Source organism: Bubalus bubalis, chromosome 6, assembly GCF_019923935.1.
Source record: "Bubalus bubalis isolate 160015118507 breed Murrah chromosome 6, NDDB_SH_1, whole genome shotgun sequence".
Classification (NCBI taxonomy): Eukaryota; Metazoa; Chordata; class Mammalia; order Artiodactyla; family Bovidae; genus Bubalus; species Bubalus bubalis.
This window is the reverse complement of record NC_059162.1, coordinates 111,307,377-111,327,235: the sequence shown is the minus strand read 5'-3', so window position 1 is coordinate 111,327,235 and position 19,859 is coordinate 111,307,377. Positions and strand designations below refer to the sequence as shown.

General features: G+C 45.2%; 1 protein-coding gene across 1 annotated transcript in view; it reads right to left on the bottom strand.

Annotated features, from left to right (window-relative positions):
- CSMD2 (CUB and Sushi multiple domains 2) overlaps nucleotides 1-19,859 on the bottom strand; it is a 693,817-nt gene that overhangs the window by 625,069 nt on the left and 48,889 nt on the right. The window contains exon 2 of the mRNA XM_044945284.2: nucleotides 1,688-1,904. Coding sequence (XP_044801219.2) covers nucleotides 1,688-1,904 — 217 coding nt within the window. The remainder of the gene's footprint in view (nucleotides 1-1,687; nucleotides 1,905-19,859) is intronic.

Genomic DNA, 19,859 nt, shown 5'->3' with positions numbered 1-19,859 from the left:
TAATTGCAGCAGGCAGGATCTCCAGTTGTGGCACGTGGGTGGGATCTTGGTCCCCAACCAGGGATCAAACCCAGATCTGCATTGGGAGTGCAGAGTCTTAGTCACTGAACTGCCAGGGAAGTTCCCGATTTGACCATCTTTCAAACCTTCCCCAACAGTCTATGTGGGTGCCCCACCAATGGGATCACCTGTGCTCAACGTCCGATAGTCCAGGCTCCTGGTTTTCAGCTCTGTCCAGTCCCAGTCTCCTAATTCTATATCTCTAGCCCCACCCAATGTCCTTGAACTCTAAACTCACATATTCAAGTCCAGGCCTACCTCCCCTTTGCCCCCCACCCCTGTGATCAGCATGTAACCTCCACAAAGACAGTGGCTTTGTTTTGCCCACGGCTGTGTCCCCAGCACTCGGGCCAGTGTCTGGAACATAGTAAATGCTCATGAAATATCTGTGGAATGAATGAGTGGAGAGGACTCCAGTCTCTTCACCCAAGTTCAGTGAACACCTACTGTATGCTAATCCCTGTGGAATGTCAAGAGCGGATGGACAAGCCTGGTCTTGTCAGGAAGGACACTGAGTCAGGGGAGCCCCAGAGGCCCACCCCTGTGGCAGGCATGGTGGCCTCACCTCTGCACTGCCCTGAGAGGGCTGGGAGTGAGCAAGAGGGCTGGCACTGTCCTGAGGGTGCTGTCTGTGGCTCCTCCCCAAGAGCATCTTAAACAAAGCCTTGAGGTTAAGGACTTGGAGAGAACCTCTCATCCATGCACTTCCAATTAGCATCCTGACCTCCCCACAGCTTGGCTGGCGTGCCATTGATTCTCTGTCTCCCTGGGAGCCCAACGTCCTTTGGGCAGAACCAGGAGGAGTCTTGCGAGGGAGCACAGCAGGCCAACAGGTCAACAAAATCTGGAAAGCTGTGACTCTGGGGCCTTGACCTTTGTTCCACTAAAGTCTGCTCTTTCTGCAGAGGTGGTACCCTCCCTCCCTGGCTTCCTCCTTGATGTGAACTCTCCCCTCGGGAACCAGTTCCGGAGTACCAGAAAGCAGTCTCGTCCTCTCCAAGGTTTTCTCTTCCATTACCTGTGATGGGGTCTAAAAAACTGGGGACTTCTTAACTTTTCAATTCTACACGCAGAGCCAAAGCCACGCAAAGGCAAGGCCATTTGCAACAAAGTATTGATGGTTTTCAAACACAGGATGCAAGACACAGTCGCTACTAGCCTTCAACTCATATCTGCTGGGTGCAAGGGATGTATGTCTTGCGTATGCATGCAAAATCAGTTTCAACAGAAAGACTTGAATTGCTCTGTAAAGTTTCTATCTAGTCTTCCCAAATACCCTACTCATCCATCCTGCCTACTGGGAACCTCTAAGTGGGAGAAAGAGCTTTATAAAAAGAGCTTTATAAAGAAAGAGGGATGGAATGGGGAGGGAGGAGGGAGGAGGGTTCAGGATGGGGAACACATGTATACCTGTGGCGGATTCATTTTGATATTTGGCAAAACTAATACAGTTATGTAAAGTTTAAAAATAAAATAAAATTTAAAAAAATAATAAAGAAAGAGCAATTGAGGGCAGGCCTCATAAAAACAGAGGTCTTTGTTGACTACCATTCACCCTGCATGGTTCTTCCTCCCAGTCAGCTGGGCTCAGGCCCAGCTGTTGGCCACGGGCAGGAGGGGGTGGTACCTGGTTCGTAGGTTCTCTGGCTGGGGTGGCCCATCAAACACTGACAGGACGTCAAAGTCCTCCTCCAGGGCAAAGGACTGGAACACAAGCTGGATCCGGTGCTGGTCCTCTGCAGTGATGGTCCACGTGCAGTTGGCATAATTGGGGTAGCCATACGGGAACCCTGGGCTCTCAACGGTGCCATTGGGACCCTGCAGTTGGAAGGTGCAGTTCTGGCCTGGGAGAGAGAAAGGGAGCCGTTCAGTATGGCCAGAAGGACTCTGAGACTCTGCCAGAGGGAAGGGTGCGATGTGTTAGATGATCGTGAAGCCCCTTTTCCAGGTGTCCCCTCTCGCCGCAGAGAGAGGGGAGCACGGTGACTGAGCCCGAGAGCAAGCTAGCTTGTGCTGTGCCCTGTCCAGCTGATAAAATGAACATGGCTGGACTCAAGCCCCAGGACGATTCTGTGAGGTAGGAAACAAGGCGCAGAGAGTCTGAACTAAAAGCCAGCAGACCGGGCAGAAATTCCTCTTTACAACACTAGATGCCAGAATGCTGTTTGCAATTGTTCTCCATTTTCCATGGCCCCTTGACCCTCCAGTCCCTCCGCTCAGCTCCCACCCTCTCTTCCCATCTCCACAGAAAATAAAAGCCGTCAGTGGGGACCCCATTGTCTTCCCAATTCCACCCCACCCATCCAGCCCACCCGACTTGGTCTTTCTGCCTCCTGCAGATGAACCAGCCCTCCTTCCATCTACAGACATTTCTCCCACATGCCCGTTGCATCCTATTCCTCCCTAATCTCCACGAACCTTATGCATGTTTCTCTCTCAAGTATATTACATGTTGTCTCCTCTCCACTGAACTTCCCTGTTTTAAATGTGCTCAAGAATCTACGACTAAGAAAGCAACTCCACGTTCCATTCCTCTTCTCCCTCCAGCCTTGTCTCTCTCTTCTCCTTCACAGCCTAATTTTCAGAAAACACAATCTGTCTATTCTTTCTGTCTCCATTTGCTTCCTATCTTCTGATCCTATTGATCTATCCTAACGGATCCACTAAGGTCACCGACGGGTCCAGCGGATATTGTTTAGTCCTCATTTCAACAGACCTCTCTCTCAGCGGCCTCTAGCACTGTTGCTCACCCCTCCCATCTGGAAATGCCCCTCTCAGACCAAAGCATCTCAGACTACACTGAGCATGAGCACCGCCTGGGGGCCTGGCTCACGTAGATTTGGATGAACAGCACCTGGGTGGGGAACTCATCTACCTGTAGCCCTGGAGATGCAACGATGCTTTGAACAGCGTGGTCTCCAGCTTCTGCCCACATCACTCACTTTCCATCTTTCCCCCGACTGAGCTTTCTCCGGCTCCTTTCCAGGGTCCGTGTTGGGGTCTCTCCTCCTTTCTGTCTATTCTAGAGGATTTTCCCACTCGAACACTGATGACTCACAGCTTCACACTCCATGCCAGGCCTCCCTCTGAGCTCCAGACCTGACATCTCCTTGGGGAGATGCAGGCTTGGAATGTTCTCCACCCACCCTTCCTGACGCTTTCCTCTTCTTCACAGCCCCATGGACAGCCTATCACCCTGTCTCTATCTCCACTTCCCTTGACCCCACAGCATCTCTCCCCTAGACCGCCATAATAACCACCTCCTAACTGGTCAGCCACATGTACCCTGGTCCAACCACATTTACACTACAGCTGGGGATGTCTTTTCAAAAGAGAAATCAAATCAGGTCACCCCCGCTTCCCCTCACCAACATCAAACCTCCCATAGCTCATCACTGCTCTTCAGCAAGGAAAAATTACTTGTAGACCTATGAGGGTCTCTGCACGGTTTGACCCTTAATGATCTCTTAGCCTTGTGTCCAGTAGCTTTCCAGCCAAACCCCACCCCTTTAACAAACTTGAATAGATATTTCTCCAAAGAAGATATGCATACAGAAGACCAACAGGTACTTGAAAAGATGCTCAACATCACCAGTCATTAAGGAAATGCAAATTGAAACCACAATGAGGTATCACTTCATACCTGTTAGAATGACCATACTCAAAAAGATAAGAGATGACAGATACTGGCAGGGACGTAGAGAAAAGAAAACCTGCATGCACTGTTGGTGGGAATGTAAACTGGTACAGCCACTACAGAAAGCAGTACGAAGGATCCTCAAAAAATTAAGATTAGAACTACCAGATGATGCAGCAATCCCACTTCTGGGAATACATCCAAATGTAACAAACACACTAACTCGAGAAGATATCTGCACCTCCATGTTCATAGAAGCATTATTTACAATAAAAAAGACATGGAAACAATCTAAGTGTCCATTGATGGATGAATGGATAAATTACTTGCAAGATATACACAGAGGAATATTCAGTTCAGTTCAGTTCATTTCCGTCACTCAGTAGTGTCCGACTCTTTGCAACCCCGTGAACCACAGCACGCCAGGCCTCCCTGTCCATCACCAACTCCCAGAGTCTACCCAAACTCACGTCCATTGCGTCGGTGATGCCATCCAACCATCTCATCCTCTGTAAAGGAATATTACTCAGCCATTAAAATAAGGAAATACTAACATCTTCAACAACATGAATGGACCTTGAAGGCATTATGCTAAATGAAATAAGTCAGAGAGAAAAAGATAAATACTGTATGCTATTACTAATATGTGGAATCTGAACAAACAAACAAACCCCCCCAAAAACAAATTCATAGAAAAACAGATTAGACTGTGGTTATCAGATGCAGGGGGTGGGGAAGGGGAATTGTAGGAAGGTGGTCAAAAGGTATAAACTTCTGCTTATAAAATAAATAACTACAAGGGATGTAATGTACAACAGGAAGACTATTGCTAACACTGCTGTATGATACACAGGTAAGCTGTTAAAAGAGAGTAGATCCTAAGGGTTCTCGGTACAAAGAGAACAGCTTTTTATTTTCCCTTTCTTCTTTTCTTCTTATTGTTTCTGTATGAGAAAATGGACATTAGCTGAACTTATGTGATAATCATTTCACAACATACATCAATCAAATCATCATGCTATATGCCTTACATTTGCATGGAGGTATATGTCAATTATATTCTCAATACATCTGGCAGAAAACACACATCCCACCCTTCTCAGTCCTCTGTACTGACCACACTCTCACTGCTCAGCCACAGGAGCTTTGCATATGCTGTTCTCTCTTCCTAGAATACTCTTCCCCTCCTTCCTGGCACATTTTCTTTCAGCTCCCAGTCATGGGTCTTTCCTTGACTAGTTCAAACCCTTTGTTATACGCTTTCCTGAAACCATCACCTCTCCTGGACAGCGCTTATCAGAGAAGCAAATGTCCATGCTTCCAGATGACACATCCATAAGTATCTGTCTTCTTGCCAGGCTGTAAGCTTCATAAGACAGACCATACTTGAGTTTTCCCATATTTGAATCCATACCCCAAGCTCAGTACCAGACACACAGTAGGTTCTCAATAGTTTAATATGGTGTTTGTATTTAGTGAGTGCTTGGTTAGACACTCCTCTAAGAACTTTACATATATTAACTTGTTTAATCCTCACAACAACCCTAGAAGGCAGATTCTGTACATATCATCTCCATTTTACAGATGAAGAACTAAGGCAAAGAGAAATGAAGGAAGGGAGCCCGAGTCTCTCCATTACTCAGAGATGGGATTTAAATGTCAGCAGTCCACTTCAGGTCCACTCTCTCAAATACTGAGTTGATGAAAAAGTTCATTCGGGTTTTTCTATAATATGAAAAAGCCAAACAAACTTTTTGGCCAATCCAATATAATGCTGATAAATTGACTCAACACTAATTTTTTTAAAGCCCACTTTAGGGATTAACTAACAAAGGGCAGTTAATCTCTAAAATGACTTTAATATTGAAAAATCTCTTTTAATACAAAAGAGGGATAACACAAAGTATCCCATTTTAAAAGGGGAAAAAAGCTAAAGTCTTCTGAATAAATGCTAAATGAACATTTAATAAAATTAGACATGTAACCCTGATTCAAGTAAGCATTTGGAAGCAGGAGAAAGACTACTTCCTTAGCATGACAGAGCATCCATTTTAAAATAATAACCTACATCCTACTTACAGTGAAACATCTGATTAAGATCAGGAATGAGATACAAATGCTACTATCACCTCTGAGATTTCATTTCTTATTAGAAGAGCTAATCCATATGAGGCAAGAAAAAGAAATGAAAAAAGAACAAGCAAAAACATGGCTTGCAGATGATGTATTAATATACCCAGAAAACCCAGGAGAATCCATTAGAAAGCGATTAGAACTAATAAAAAATTTCAATAAAGTAGCCAAACACAAAATAAGTAAATGAAATCAATGACATTTCCATATGTCAGTGACAGATAAAAAATAAAGAAGCAAGGTCTTATTTAATATAACTACAAAATGCATATAATGAATGGAAATAAACAATGGGCAGTCACTGTACAAAAATAACTTTTAGAGAAGGATAAAAAATTTTGGAATAATTGGAGAGACATATGTAATCTTGAGTGGAAGACTAATTTCCGAAAGGTTAATTTGGAATATTAACCTTTTGAAAAGTTATTGAAAAGTTAATTTATAAGCTTAATGCAATTCTGATCAAAAGCCCAATGACCTGCTTTAAATTTAGTAAAAAGGATACCTAAGTTTAACTGGAAGACATAGACAGTCACAGAAAATGGATATTTTTTGAAAAGGTATAAAGAAGTAGCATTCTCATTCTACAAGATACTAAACAGAATCACCAAATGATGCTTATGAAATAGCATGAAGGTAGCCCAAGAGTGGACAGGCAGAGCATGAAATGGCATCATAGGAAGAGCCTTAAATAGACATAAAAATTAAAATATGTATAAGACAGCATTAAAAATCAATGAGAAAAGAAAATCATTTTACAAGGTCAACTAATTAACTGTTTGAGAAAAGAATGAAGTTATCTCAATTCACACCATATAGCAAACTAAGTATTTTTTTTAAAAAGTCAAAAAATAATTAGAAGAAAATATGCACAAATAATTATCTGACTGAGTTTTCTGAATGTAAAAGCTGTGGAAGATACTACAAGATTGCCAGTTTATACAAAAAGTATGTGCAGGTCAAAAATAGAAACAAAAGCAAAAGCCATAGAAAAAGATAAAAAAGTAATATATTTAATACAAAAAGAACTATTACTAACCAGCAGGAAAACAGCAAGCACGATAGTTGAAAAGCTGGATAGGGTCTTGAATAAGTTATTTCACAAGGAAGACATAAGCGGCCCAGAAACCAGAAAATATTCAGCTCCAATAACAATGAAATAAAACTCCTAGCTCCACAACTTTCCCTTGGTTCACGTTCCTGAATTTCACCCCACGGGCACCAGATCTACTCAGCTCACCCCTCTAAAACCTGTCTGTCGTGTCATTGCACCAGGGCACTCATTCATTCATTCCTCTAGGTTAAACCCTGTGATGGGTCTTGGGACCCAGATCACAGACAAACATAAGCAAATACTTTCACGCGGCGGTACTGTACAAGGGTGCACAGAATGATCCTCGAGTATAGACCCCACAGGAGTCACGCGTTGAGGACCGCCCTCATTCGTGTCCCAGACATCCACTGGAGCCATCCTTCACCACCATCCCGAGCATCCCACTCAGACCTGTGTGGGTCTACAGTTTCTAGTTCAGAATTTGCGTATGAACAGTGCGTCCTGTGGCGGAGAAAGAAATTGGGGGTTGGGGGAGGGGGTTCAGAACAGAGCCCGTGGGAACACTCTCCGTGCATGGGGACACGAGAGGTGATAGTTAGGAGGCGGGGAGACAGGCAGAACAGTGGAGGAGAACCGGAGGGCAAGCCTAGATAGGAGAAGGTGACTCAGTGCACTGAGCATCACAGAGAAACTGAGGTGCGGGTCTGGGAGGAGGTCACTCGGTTTGATGTCTAAATGGTCCCTCCGCAAGGAAGGATGCTGAGAGTGGGTGCTCTGTCTTGATTTCTGCTGCACCCCCAGTGCCTAGAATTCAGTAAGTATTTGCTGAATGGATACATGAATTTCAGCAAAGACAGGTGACAGGTGGCACAGGGGACAGAGGCCAGACTGTAATAAGTAAAGGCAAGATTGGCTGGTGAGAAGGTAGAGGCCATTATATTTTAAACAATAATGTATAATAACGTGTGTACGTTAGTTGCTCAGTCATCTCTGACCCTTTGCGACCCCATAGACCATAGCCCACCAGACTCCTCTGTCCATAGAATTCTCCAGGCAAGAACATTGGAGTGGGGAGCCATTCCCTTCTCCAGAGCATCTTCCCCACCAAGGGATCGAACTCAGGTCTCCTGCACTGCAGGCAGATTCTTTACTGTCTGAGCCACCAGGGGAGCCCCATACCTTTTGATCATTATAGAAAACTTGGAAAATATAGACAGGAATTTAAAAGGAGGAAATATCACCATTTCACCTTCCTCTCAGAGACAACTGTTGTTAATATTTTCTTTTTTTTTTTTGCTAGATTTTTCCATACATATTTCACATCATTGAGATAGTACTGTATATTTAATTTTGTGGGCTCTTTTTTTCAGTAAATTATTCTTCAGTCTTTAGTTACAGAAGGCAGTGTCACTTGTAATATGTATGGCTATGCATAAATGCAACACCAAGATGTATGAAGACAAAAAGGCCCCCAGTCTCTCTCCTTTCTACCCACCCCAAAGCTACCAAAGTTAACAGGCAGGTAACTCTCTCCTGTACAACCTTCTCATCCCTCATGCAAACAAATGGACACATTCCGAGAGAATTTTTATTATTTTGTTTTAAAAATGAAATCGTAGTTGTGTTCAATTCTCGTCAACCTGCTTTCTCATTTAACAATACATTGGGGACACCTTCCAGGTCAGTAGATGCATATCTAACTGATTTTTTTATATAAATGTGTAATATTCCACGGCCTGGATGTATCTCAATGTATTCAACCACTCCCCTGCTGATGGGCATTCAGGTCATTTCTTGGTTTTCTTTTGCAACAATTCAGTAAACATTATAACATGAGCTTTTCCCCCAAGATATTGAATCTGTTCACCAACAGCATTTTAAAGGGATGTGCCACATTCCAGTATAAGGTTATACTAGAATTCACTCAGCCATTCTCCTACTCTCAAACACTGAAATTGTTTCTGGATAATTTTTTCCATTATAAATAAGACCTGGCCTCTTAGTAAAATCTGCTGACAGCTGGTCAGTGCAGTGGAAAACGCTTTTCCATGGCCAGAGTCCCAGAACGCATGTCCACTTCTGCGGTAACTGCGTCCAGCTTCGGTTTTGGGGGTGGGGGGTCACCATCCACAGGAGACGGGCTGACTTCTGTGGCAGGTGCTGTTGGAGCTCGTTAGACAGGGCTGGAAGCCGGACTCATCTGGAAGTTTCCCTGGAGTTAAATGTAGGTTAGTCAGTTGACAAAGTTATAAACCACAGTGGCCACTCCAGATTGACAGGCTAGTAGAGTGGGAGGGCATGGCAAAAGGGCCCAATATTCCTCCACGTCTAGAAGGTGCTGAATTTCACCCAAGGAAAGGACTACCTGTTGTTCACTTCCCGGGACCAGCTCTAGAGACAGGACCACTGCTATCGACTTTCATCAGGGGAAATCATGCTTCTCTTTCTCAGGAAGAAGTGTGGGTTGCCTTCTCCCACCCCTACCTCCTTCTAACGCAGCTACCAGACATAGCCAAGACCTGCTTGGGCTTCAAGAACAATCCTGGAGAACATGCATCTGTTTTTGGACAACTTCCCTAGATAGATGCAGAGACTGCCAAAAGTGCAGCTTCCCGGGTCAAAGGGTAGGAATATTTCTGCTGCTTTAGCTCTGGATCACAACACTTTCGAGAAAGTGTCCACCAATTATGTTTTGTTTTTTTAATTAAAGTATTTATTTATATTATCACAAATAACAAGCTCTGTTAAATTCAACTCTTTCATTTTTATTTTTGGCCACACTAGATGGCATGTGGGGGCTTCCCAGGCTGTGCTAGTGATAAAGAACCTGCCTGTCAATGCAGGAGACCCAGGAGATGCGGCTTCAATCCTTGGGTCTGAAAGATCCCCTGGAGAAGGAAATGGCAACCCTCTCCCATATTCTTGCCTGGGAAATTCCATGGATAGAGGAGCATGGCAGGCTACAGTCCATGGGGCCGCAAAGAGTCAAACACGACTGACCACTCACACACACACACAAACACACACAGACAGACAGCATGTGGGATTAGTTCCCAGGCCAAGGATCCAACCCTTGTCCCCCGCATTGGAAGCATGGAGACAACCGCTGGGCTACCAAGAAAGCCCCTACCAACAATGTTTTTAACAGCCATGTCTAGCCATGCCTATCTTAATGTATGTTTACCAACACTCTATATTATCCTATCGAAAAGTTTTTGCCTACTTGATAGGTGCCAAAAGATGCTCTCTCGTCCTATTTAGCATCTATCTCCTTATCATTCAGATTCAACATCTTTTCAACTTTCCTCAATAAATTTAGTTCCTCCCTTGAGGAATTAAAGTACCTGTGGTGTGCTTTTCTGCTTCATTTAGATTTTTCACGTAGAATAAAATGTTTGGTTTCTATGAGCAGTCACATTTATCTGTCTTTTCCTTGGTAATGTGTTTTTCTTTATTGACATTTAGAAAGATTTCTCTCTGGCTTCTCCTTCTATGCAGCATAAAAGCCAAATTCCTTGCCACAACTCAAAAGCCCTACCTGAAAGGCCACCTCGTTACCCCTTGACCTTCCCTCCCATCTCTCACCCCTTTATGCTGGTGATCGGCCATGCTGCCTAAGCCCATGCCATGCCACCCTGGGACCCTGCATCTGCTTGACCTTCAGCCCAGGAAGCTTTTCCCCAAGAGCCATGTGACCCACTCTCTCACTTCCTGAGTCAAGTGTTGCCTCCCAGAACCCACCCCTCCTCCTCTCAAATGAGTGCTCTGGGTTCCTGCTTTATTTTTTCCCATAGCACTGAGCTTCCTCTGGCATCTAATTTCCTGTTTATTTTCAGTAACCCCTCACCCCAACAAAACACCACCTTTATTAGAGAGCAGAGAGACTTTGCTCCTACTCTCTCTCGGGCTCCCAGACCTGTTCCTGGCACACAGCTGATGCTCAAAGAAGAGCTGTTGATTGAATGACCAATTCATGCAAATTAATTGTCTACCCAGCTCTCTGTGCTTGGAATGCTCTCTGTCTACTTCTCTCACCCAGCTGACTCCAGGCGCTTTAAGACTCATTACCTCCTCCAGGAGGCCCTCTTGGAGCTCTCAAGATAATGGCAAGCATTCTCCCTTTGGTTGCTTATCCTTAGTGAATGAATCAGAACAACAGTGTCCAACCTTTTTGGCACCAGGGGCTGGTTTCATGGAAGATAATTTTTCCACAGACCAAGGTGGGAGATGGTTTCGGGCCGACTCAAGTGCATTACATTTATTATGCCACCACTGATCTGACAAGAGGTGGAGCTCAGGTGGTAATGCGAGAGAAGGGAGCTGCTGTAAATACAGAGAAAGCTTCCTTCTCTCACCTGTTGCTCACCTCCTGCTGTGCATCCCGGTTCCTAACAGGCCACAGCCCTGTACCAGTCTGTGACCTGGGTGTTGGGGATCCCTGAGTTAGTGAATATCACTGCCTTCTCTAATGGTGATATAATAATATGTAAATGTGGCTTCTCCAGCCATAGACTCCTCAAGGTCTTATTCACACTTTTATCTCTAGGACCTAGCTCAATACTTGCCCCTAGAAGACCTTCATATTTTTTTTGAATGAATGGATGAGTAAAACGGATTAATCTTTTGTAACACCCAGACAACACCTACCAACCTACCATTTGTGATGCATGGTGTATTCTGAAGGTGGCTTTGTGAAAAGGTTAAAAGCTTGGGTTTTGGAAACAAAAAGCCTGGGGTTCAAATTTCAGTTTTGTCACTTAACACTTTGAATTAATACTTAATTGTCACTTAATACTTAAGTGGCAATTTATGTAGACTCTTTAAACCCTCATTTTGACATCTTTAACATGAATACCCGCTTCTAGGGTGGTTGTATAGATTAATGTGATAATGTCTGCTAACTTGCTAAATACTCAGTACAATGCCTGACACCTATAAGTAATCAAAAAATATCAGTTAATCTTTCAATAAAGGTTTCTAGTTTTCTTTATATAGGTCTTAGTCACATCAAAAGGTTTTTGCTAGATATTCTATGCACTTTTTCTTGCTTTAGTAAATGACATTTTTTCCCGTTATTTTTTTCTAGCTGGTTATTACTGATAAACAGAAAACCTATTGATTTTTATATATTCATCTGGGATCCAACTGGGTGTTTGAACTCTTATTAATTCTAAAGATTTCTCAGTTGATTCCCTTGGGTGTTTTTGGTACACAATCATGTTGTCTACAAATAATGATAATGTTGAGGAGATAACTCTTTCGAGAAGTTTGGCAGGGAAGTTCAATTGAATTCTGTAAATATTCATTTGCTGATAAGGTCAATTTTGGACAAATTTAGTTGCAGAAGCCAGTGGGACATCCAGAGATGGCCAGAAGGCAATTAGGGCAGTAGACTGGACTCTAGGAGTGCAATCTGGGCTGGAGATATGGATTTGTGGAAGCCATGCAATTAATGAGACTGCCCACAGAGGAGAAACACAGGAGCTGCAGATGCTGCTAAATCATATCCACTGAAGACGCCTCACCTGCACACGGGGAGCGCATTGTACACCTCACATCAAGGATGGGACTCTGGACCATCTCTGTGCCTGCCTTCTGCAGGACCACCTTGTCTGGACAGATGGGAGAAGCAGGAGCCAAACAGTATCTCTGGACTCTTCAGTCATCCTTTAGTTGCAAACAAGAGGCCAGGGTCATAGAGATGCTGGCACTGGGCCTCACCTTAGTCCCTCTTCCGTGCACATTTTATGCTTGTCACACTAAATAGCTCATCATCTACAAACACCCCAGGATCTCTCAGGCCTGTGAGATGCTTGGCCCAGTGCCTAGAATGCCTTTCCCCTGCCTCCTCGACCTAGCAAACCTTACTCTCTGTTCCAAATTCAGCTCATACAGCACCTCCTCTGAAGAGCCTCTCCTGGTTTCCCGGGCAGTTAGTAAGTTTCCTCTCTCTCTCTCTCTCTCACACACACACACACACAGCAACAGCCATCCACCAAATTTCATGCCTCTTCCCTCCCAATCTATCCCTTAAAAAAAAAAAACGAAACAACAACAACAAAAACTTGGCCTGGCACTTTTGCTTAAAATCCTTCAATGGCTCCTCTGGGAAAAGCCCACAATCCTAAATATGGCACACAAGATGCGCCCTGAGCCAGCCCTGCTCGCCCCCAGATTCTCCTCTTGCCACTCTTTCCCTTAAGTGGCACGCCAGGCTCTCTCTGCTTGGTTCCTTTGATGCTCTGTGTTCTTTTTCCCTGTCTTCAAACTTGCTGCTCTCTCTGATTGAAGCATCCTTCCCACTTTCTCTGGTCTGGCCAACTCCTATTCCTCTTTCAGGCCTCAGATGAAACTTCAGCACCCCCAGGAGACCTTACTTACCACTGCACTAAGGTGTGATCCCCACACCCAACACACGCCCAAGCACACGTTCCGCTGCCTGTCCCCTGCATCTCTGTCATCACTCCCAGCACACGTCACGGCACCGTTTAGCATCTGTGTTCCCTGAGACGTGTGGATTCCATAGGGAAGAGACTGATCGGTCACATTCACACAGATCCGTAGCACCCAGCACGGTGCCTGAACAACAGGCACCCCGTAGAGATCCACATAATAGCTGCACCTCGCACACAACTCTCCTGGGTCACATGTCCTACTGAACAGCAGACCCGGAGCTTTTCCAGGGTCGTACTCCTCCCTGTAATCTTTGTGCCCAATGCCTGGTATATACTGTAGACGCACATTCAATGTTGGATTAGAGAATTATCACAGATCTTTCTAATGAAGTTGCACATTGATTTCTTTCCCTACAAATCTTAACAATCTGAGCTACTTCCATTCATGTATGCTCATCCAGTCCAAGGTTTCTCAACCTCAGTACTGTTGACATTTGGGGAAGGACAGTTCTTTGTTGGAAGGGCTGTGCTATGGATGCAGGATGTTTAGGAGCATCCTAGGCCTCTACCTTCTGGATGCGAAATCACATCTCCCAGTTGTGACAACCCAAACTGGGTGACCCCATGGACTGCATAGCCCACCAGGCTCCTCTGTCCATGGAATTCTCCAGGCAAGAATACTGGAGTGGGCTGCCATTTCCTTCTCCAGGGGATGTTCCTGACCCAGGGATCAAACCCTGGTCTCTTGCATTGCATGCAGATTCTTTACTGCTTGAGCCACCAGGGAAGCCCAAAACTGTCTCCAGACATTGCCAAAAGTCCACTAGGAAGGAAAGTCACATATACATAAGAAACTAGACTCCCACTTTTTTTTCATTCATTTTAAGGGATTTTTAGGCCAAAGAAGCCCATCCATGGACTTCATAGACCAGAGGCTCTTCACCTTTCCCATGCTGTGGCCCCCTCTGGCAGCCTGATGAAGCCGTCTCAAATTTTCTTTATAAATGCATACAACAAAATACATAGAATTATGAAAGAAACAAATTATACTGAAATACAGTTTTCAAAATATTTCAAAAATTTGTCATGAAGTAATATAGGTGTCCCTTCATTAATGCATTATTAACAAGATCCAGCAGTGGGCCTGAGAAATACTGTGGTTCAAAGCATAAATGTTCTTTCTAGATAGCTGCAACTACTGTAATGTTTTTATGAAAATGCCTGTGATCTTATCAGTGACAAATTCACAGGTACTGCTAATACTGCTGTGCTTTGTTGCCTACATTCGTGATCAATAGAAATGCTGGGTTTCAGTAGGAAATTAATGAAAATAAAGATGCAACTTTCTGCATCCAAGTTAGAAATGCCCTGGATTCCATCCAGAACCCCAGAGGTCCACGCCAAATTCAAGCTTTCATTCAGCAAGTCTGGGGAGGCCAGGCTGTACATGTGTGTGGCGGTGAATGCATGGGAGTCTCAGGAGGTGGAGGGGTGGGGAAATGGGAGGGATGGATCGTGTATAATATGATCCATGCCCTCAAGGAGTTCACAGGGGAGTATAGAAAGACAGATCCATCTTACTAAGCATGACTTCACTTGACTGTTGAATCCCAGGGGAATAGCAGAGCGCGCGCGCGCGCGCGCGCACACACACAAACACACTCTGAAACACCTTTGTGGGGTGCTTTTGCACAGGTCTAAGCAAAGAGTTGGACACGACTGAGTGACAGAGCATGCACGTGTGCAAAGAAAGGCACTAACATTATCCACGTGCTTCCCCTAAGATGATCTCCCTAACATCAGCAGCGACTCTGAAGATGGTTGTCATGTCCCAGCCCTCACTACTTTACAAGTGAAGAACCGAAGCTCCTCAAGGCTTAAGAACATGCTCAAGGTCAAACAGGTAGCAGTGGAAGGGCCGGGGTTCACACCCAGATCTGTGTGAAAGCAAAGTTCAGGCCCCTCCCTCTGTCAGGCTGCAAAGATTCACACATCATCTGGGGACACACGTCCAAAGCACCAGTCCTGTTTCCACTCTGCCCCCAGCTCTCCCGGCAAAGCCTGGGATTTATTGAAAAGAGCTTAGTGCAGTTGCTGTGCCGCAGGGACATGGAAACAAAGCAGGGTCTCCTTCTTCCTCTCAAGCTGGGGAAGCATGCAGCAGAGGCACGAAACAATGCGTGGCAGACGGGCTCAGGCAGCAAGCCTGTCCCTGGACCACATCCAATCGCTCTGTGGGAATAATCCCATGCCGTTCAGCTTCCTAATTCTAACTCCAGGCTCTCTGATTCTCCAGGACATGCTGAACACAGAAGCCACCACAGTGGACCAAATATGATTTTCCTTGCCTGGCGATACACATGTAGCTCATTTGTCATCATTTTCAGGCAATACCGGCCAGGGGTTGTTTATTATGTTGACAGGGAATCCTGGACCAGCAGACGTACCTCTGCATTGCTGACGCAGAGCCTCTCATTCTCAGGATGTGCTACATCCCTAGATCATCACCAAGAGAAAAGACCCGGTGGAGCTGGGGACAGACGCCTATTCTGGGCTAGTACTACTCCTTCTGGGTGTTTCAGAGCAAACACAGGGAGCTACCACTGAGTCCTCTCAGCTGAGAACACCCTTGAGCTGTGGCTTTGGATCAAGAGACAGTGGCTGAGCACAGGGGCTGACACACAGAAGTACAGGTCTTAGCAAATTCATTCATTTACTTACTTAGAAAACAGAACTGAGGGACTTCCCTGGTGGGCCAGTGATTGAGAATCCACCTAATGCAGGAGACACAGGTTCACACCCCTGGTGTGGGAAGATCCCACATACTGCAGAGCAACTAAGCCCATATGCCACAACTATTAATGCTCTAGACCCCAAGAGACGTAACTACTTAAGTCCAAACACCTACAGCCTGTGCCCCGCAACAAGAAAAGCCACTGCAGTGAAAAGCCTGCGCACTGCAATGAAGAGTAGCCCCTGCTCGCTGCAACTACAGAAAGCTCACCGGCAGCAACAAAAACCCAGTACAGCCAAAAATAAATAAAGAAATTAAAAATAAAGAAAAACCAAAATGAAACAAACAAACAAATGGTATTGAGCACTCACTGTGTCCCAGGCACTATCCTTGCCCTCATGGAGCTTAGTCTAATAAGATCACTAAACATTTTTCCATGCAAAGGGCTGTTTTATGCACTTGACATCTAATAACTCATTCTATCCTTACAACTGTATTAGATAAGTACTATTCAATTCAGTTCAGTTCAGTCGCTCAGTCATGTCCGACTCTTTGCGACCCCATGAATCGCAGCACACCAGGCCTCCCTGTCCATCACCAACTCCCGGAGTTCACCCAGACTCAGGTCCATCGAGTCGGTGATGCCATCCAGCCATCTCATCCTCTGTCGTCCCCTTCTCCTCCTGCCCCCAATCCCTCCCAGCATCAGAGTCTTTTCCAATGAGTCAACTCTTTGCATGAGGTGGCCAAAGTACTGGAGTTTCAGCTTTAGCATCATTCCTTCCAAAGAAATCCCAGGGCTGATCTCCTTCAGAATGGACTGGTTGGATCTCCTTGCAGTCCAGGGGACTCTCAAAAGTCTTCTCCAACAACACAGTTCAAAAGCATCAATTCTTTGGCACTCAGCTTTCTTCACAGTCCAACTCTCACATCCATACATGACCACTGGAAAAACCATAGCCTTGACTAGACGGACCTTTGTTGGCAAAGTAATGTCTCTGCTTTTCAATATGCTATCTAAGTTGGTATTATAATTCCTTTTTCACAGGCAAGGAAACTGAGGCTCAGAAAGGTTAAGTATTATAACCTGCCCAAGGTCAGACAGCTGATAAATGGTAGAAACAAGATTCAGCTCCAGGCATCTGGTGACAAATCCTGTCTCCTTAACCACTACTCCATGGATGGGTCGATGGATTGGGGGTCAGGGGGTGACCTATTTTGGCCAAGGTAATAAGTCATATCTCTTTCTAGAGCACTCTGATAGACAAAGAACATTGCCTTGGGATGCTCCTTTCCTAAGTGTCAATCATCTCAGCTCAAACTCCTAGGTTTTCGCCCTATTGCCTGCCTTTTGGAGGCACCACTATGGTGAGTCTCAGTGTAGCATCAGAAGGGAGGTCACATGCGGAATTCTTCATACACTCGGCTTCCCAGTAGGAAAAAAAAATAGCTTGAAAAATGGGAGTGATGCTCAAAACTAAGCTTGTTCTGAGAGACTGTAAAAGCAAGGTTACATCTCTGTGTCTCCCACCAGCCTGAGTGCCTCATGATGGCAAGGACCACATCTGATTTACTATTAAATCCCCACACAGAATTTGGCATTTCACAGACACTCAGTTAATACTCGTTGAGTAAACAGACTAACATATCCAGTTGTCATTTGTGCTTCTTTTTTGTTTTGCTTTTCATTTGTTCCTTTATCCATCAAAAGCTCGTGGCTGCTATTTTTTCTACTACTCATACTCATGGTAGACCTGGCCTCATTTCCAAGGGAGAGGCAACTTCAAATCCTTTGGTCTCAAGTAACACATATTTGAAAATTAATTAAAAGTGGTGGTGGCGGGGGAACCTAACATGGTGCAATGGAAAGAATCTGAAAGCCGAGGTCCTCAGTTTTTTCTGTCACTTCATAGCAAAGAATATGGTCAAGCCCCTTAGTCACTAAGGTCACCCACCCCTCCTTATAAAAGGGGTCTCAAGGTCACCTTCATGTAGATGTCCTGAGTCAGCTGACCCAAATGAATGATTGGTGCTGAGTGGAGCAAAAGAGCCCTATCCATGGTCCTGAACCATTACTGCTCTCAGAAACTGTAAACTGTTATTTCTCCTGACTCTGGACCACTGAGGTGCCTGTCCAGCCTCTCCCAGGATTTCGGCTCAAGGTGAGAAAGGAAGAAGGGAGTTGGAAAAATGGAGAACCAGAGGGAGAGAGGAAGAGCTGGGGTAAGGGGCTGATGGCACAGAGGTGAGGGCAGAGAGCCCTGGAGCACCACTCAAGTCCTGAGTGCCTGACACAACATCCTCCAGCCTTAAGCCAGAGAGAGCTAGATGCCACACTAGAGATGGTCTGCTACAGATTGCCTGGGGTGAGGTGGGGTGGTCCCTTAGGAGTATATTCCTGAGATGTTCCTAACACTGAATCCTCTGCAACCAATAAGGAGTAGGATAAGTAGCTCTCTGGAGATGAAGGGCAGGAAGGCTTGAGCTACAGAGCAAGAAAGAAAATCAGACCAGACAAAAGCCAGAGTATGGGAAGATGTGCTGTGTGGTCCCTGGCAGCTGAGTGCAGGCTCTTCTTCCTCCTCTGTAGATGGCCTACCCACCTCATTCCTCCAGCAGCTTCAGACCAGACATCTATCAGGGATCCAAAAGGCTCCTTCATGGAGATTTTCACAGCAGCGACAGGGTAAGTTCATTCCAGACTTTTCTTTAAATTAGGCACTCACAGGTCATCTGTAATTTCATTCTGTTTTCCTCACATTCTGTTCTTTATACACACTAAGGAAAGGCCATTGTGCTTTGATGCCCCCAACTGCACATTTGAATTTTATATGAGCTCTGTTGGTGATTTGAAAATTATTCCTATCAGAGAGTTTAAGTCAGCCCTCTTTGTTCAAAAAAAATTAGTGATGGGTTATTTCTGGCCTGGCCCAGCTCAGACCAGCCTAGATCCCTCCCCAACCACGTCTGTCTCCCTCCTGTTCCTCCCACAAGCTGGCATGCTCTTGTGTCACGACCTTTGCATTTACTTTTCCTTCTTGCAAAGTTCTTTACCCCAGAGAAGGCAAACCTCTTCTCTTCCTTTACGTCTTTGCTCGACATCCCCTTCTCAATGAGTCTACCCCGACTACTCTTCAGAAGATCACATCCCACTTCCCCACCTCCACCCCGGCACCTCCAAGCTCTCTCATCTGTTCGTACTGCCTTCCTCCCGTAGCATGCATCACTCCACAGCATCCTATGAGTTTACTTATATGCTGTGTTTATTGTCTACTTCTTCCTGCTAGAACATTCATCACGTCACAAGAGCAAAGTCCCTGTTTTATTCACTGATGGTCCTAAGTACCTGGAACAATGCCTGGTGCAAAGTAGGGCAATAAATGTTCAGTGAATGAATCGATGACCTTCCAGGACACTCACAAATGCACAGCTCATACAAACCCCATTCCCCTAAAGGCTCAGGAAGTCAAACCAGCTGGTGTGGCTCTGTCTTAAAGCAGTTCGGGGTGAAAGAGCCTACAGATCCATCCCAACGTGGAATTAGAACTGGGGAGGGAATGCCGTTGCCCCCCCAGGCACCCCCCCAGGGGCCATTGCCCACTGCTTCCTTGGCCACCTCCCCACCTTACTGAGCTGCTTGAGGGTTGAGAACATAGTCTGCTTTTTTCACCAATACATCCTTGAAGACCAGCCCAGAGCTGTGAGGAAGTAAACGTTAGTAACCACAAGGTTGAAGGAATTTCAGTCATCATTGATCAAGCACTGACTATGTAGCCCACACAATACTGAGCTCCTTACTCACATTACTTCTTACAAACCTCAACATAGACCAAAGAGGTAGGTATT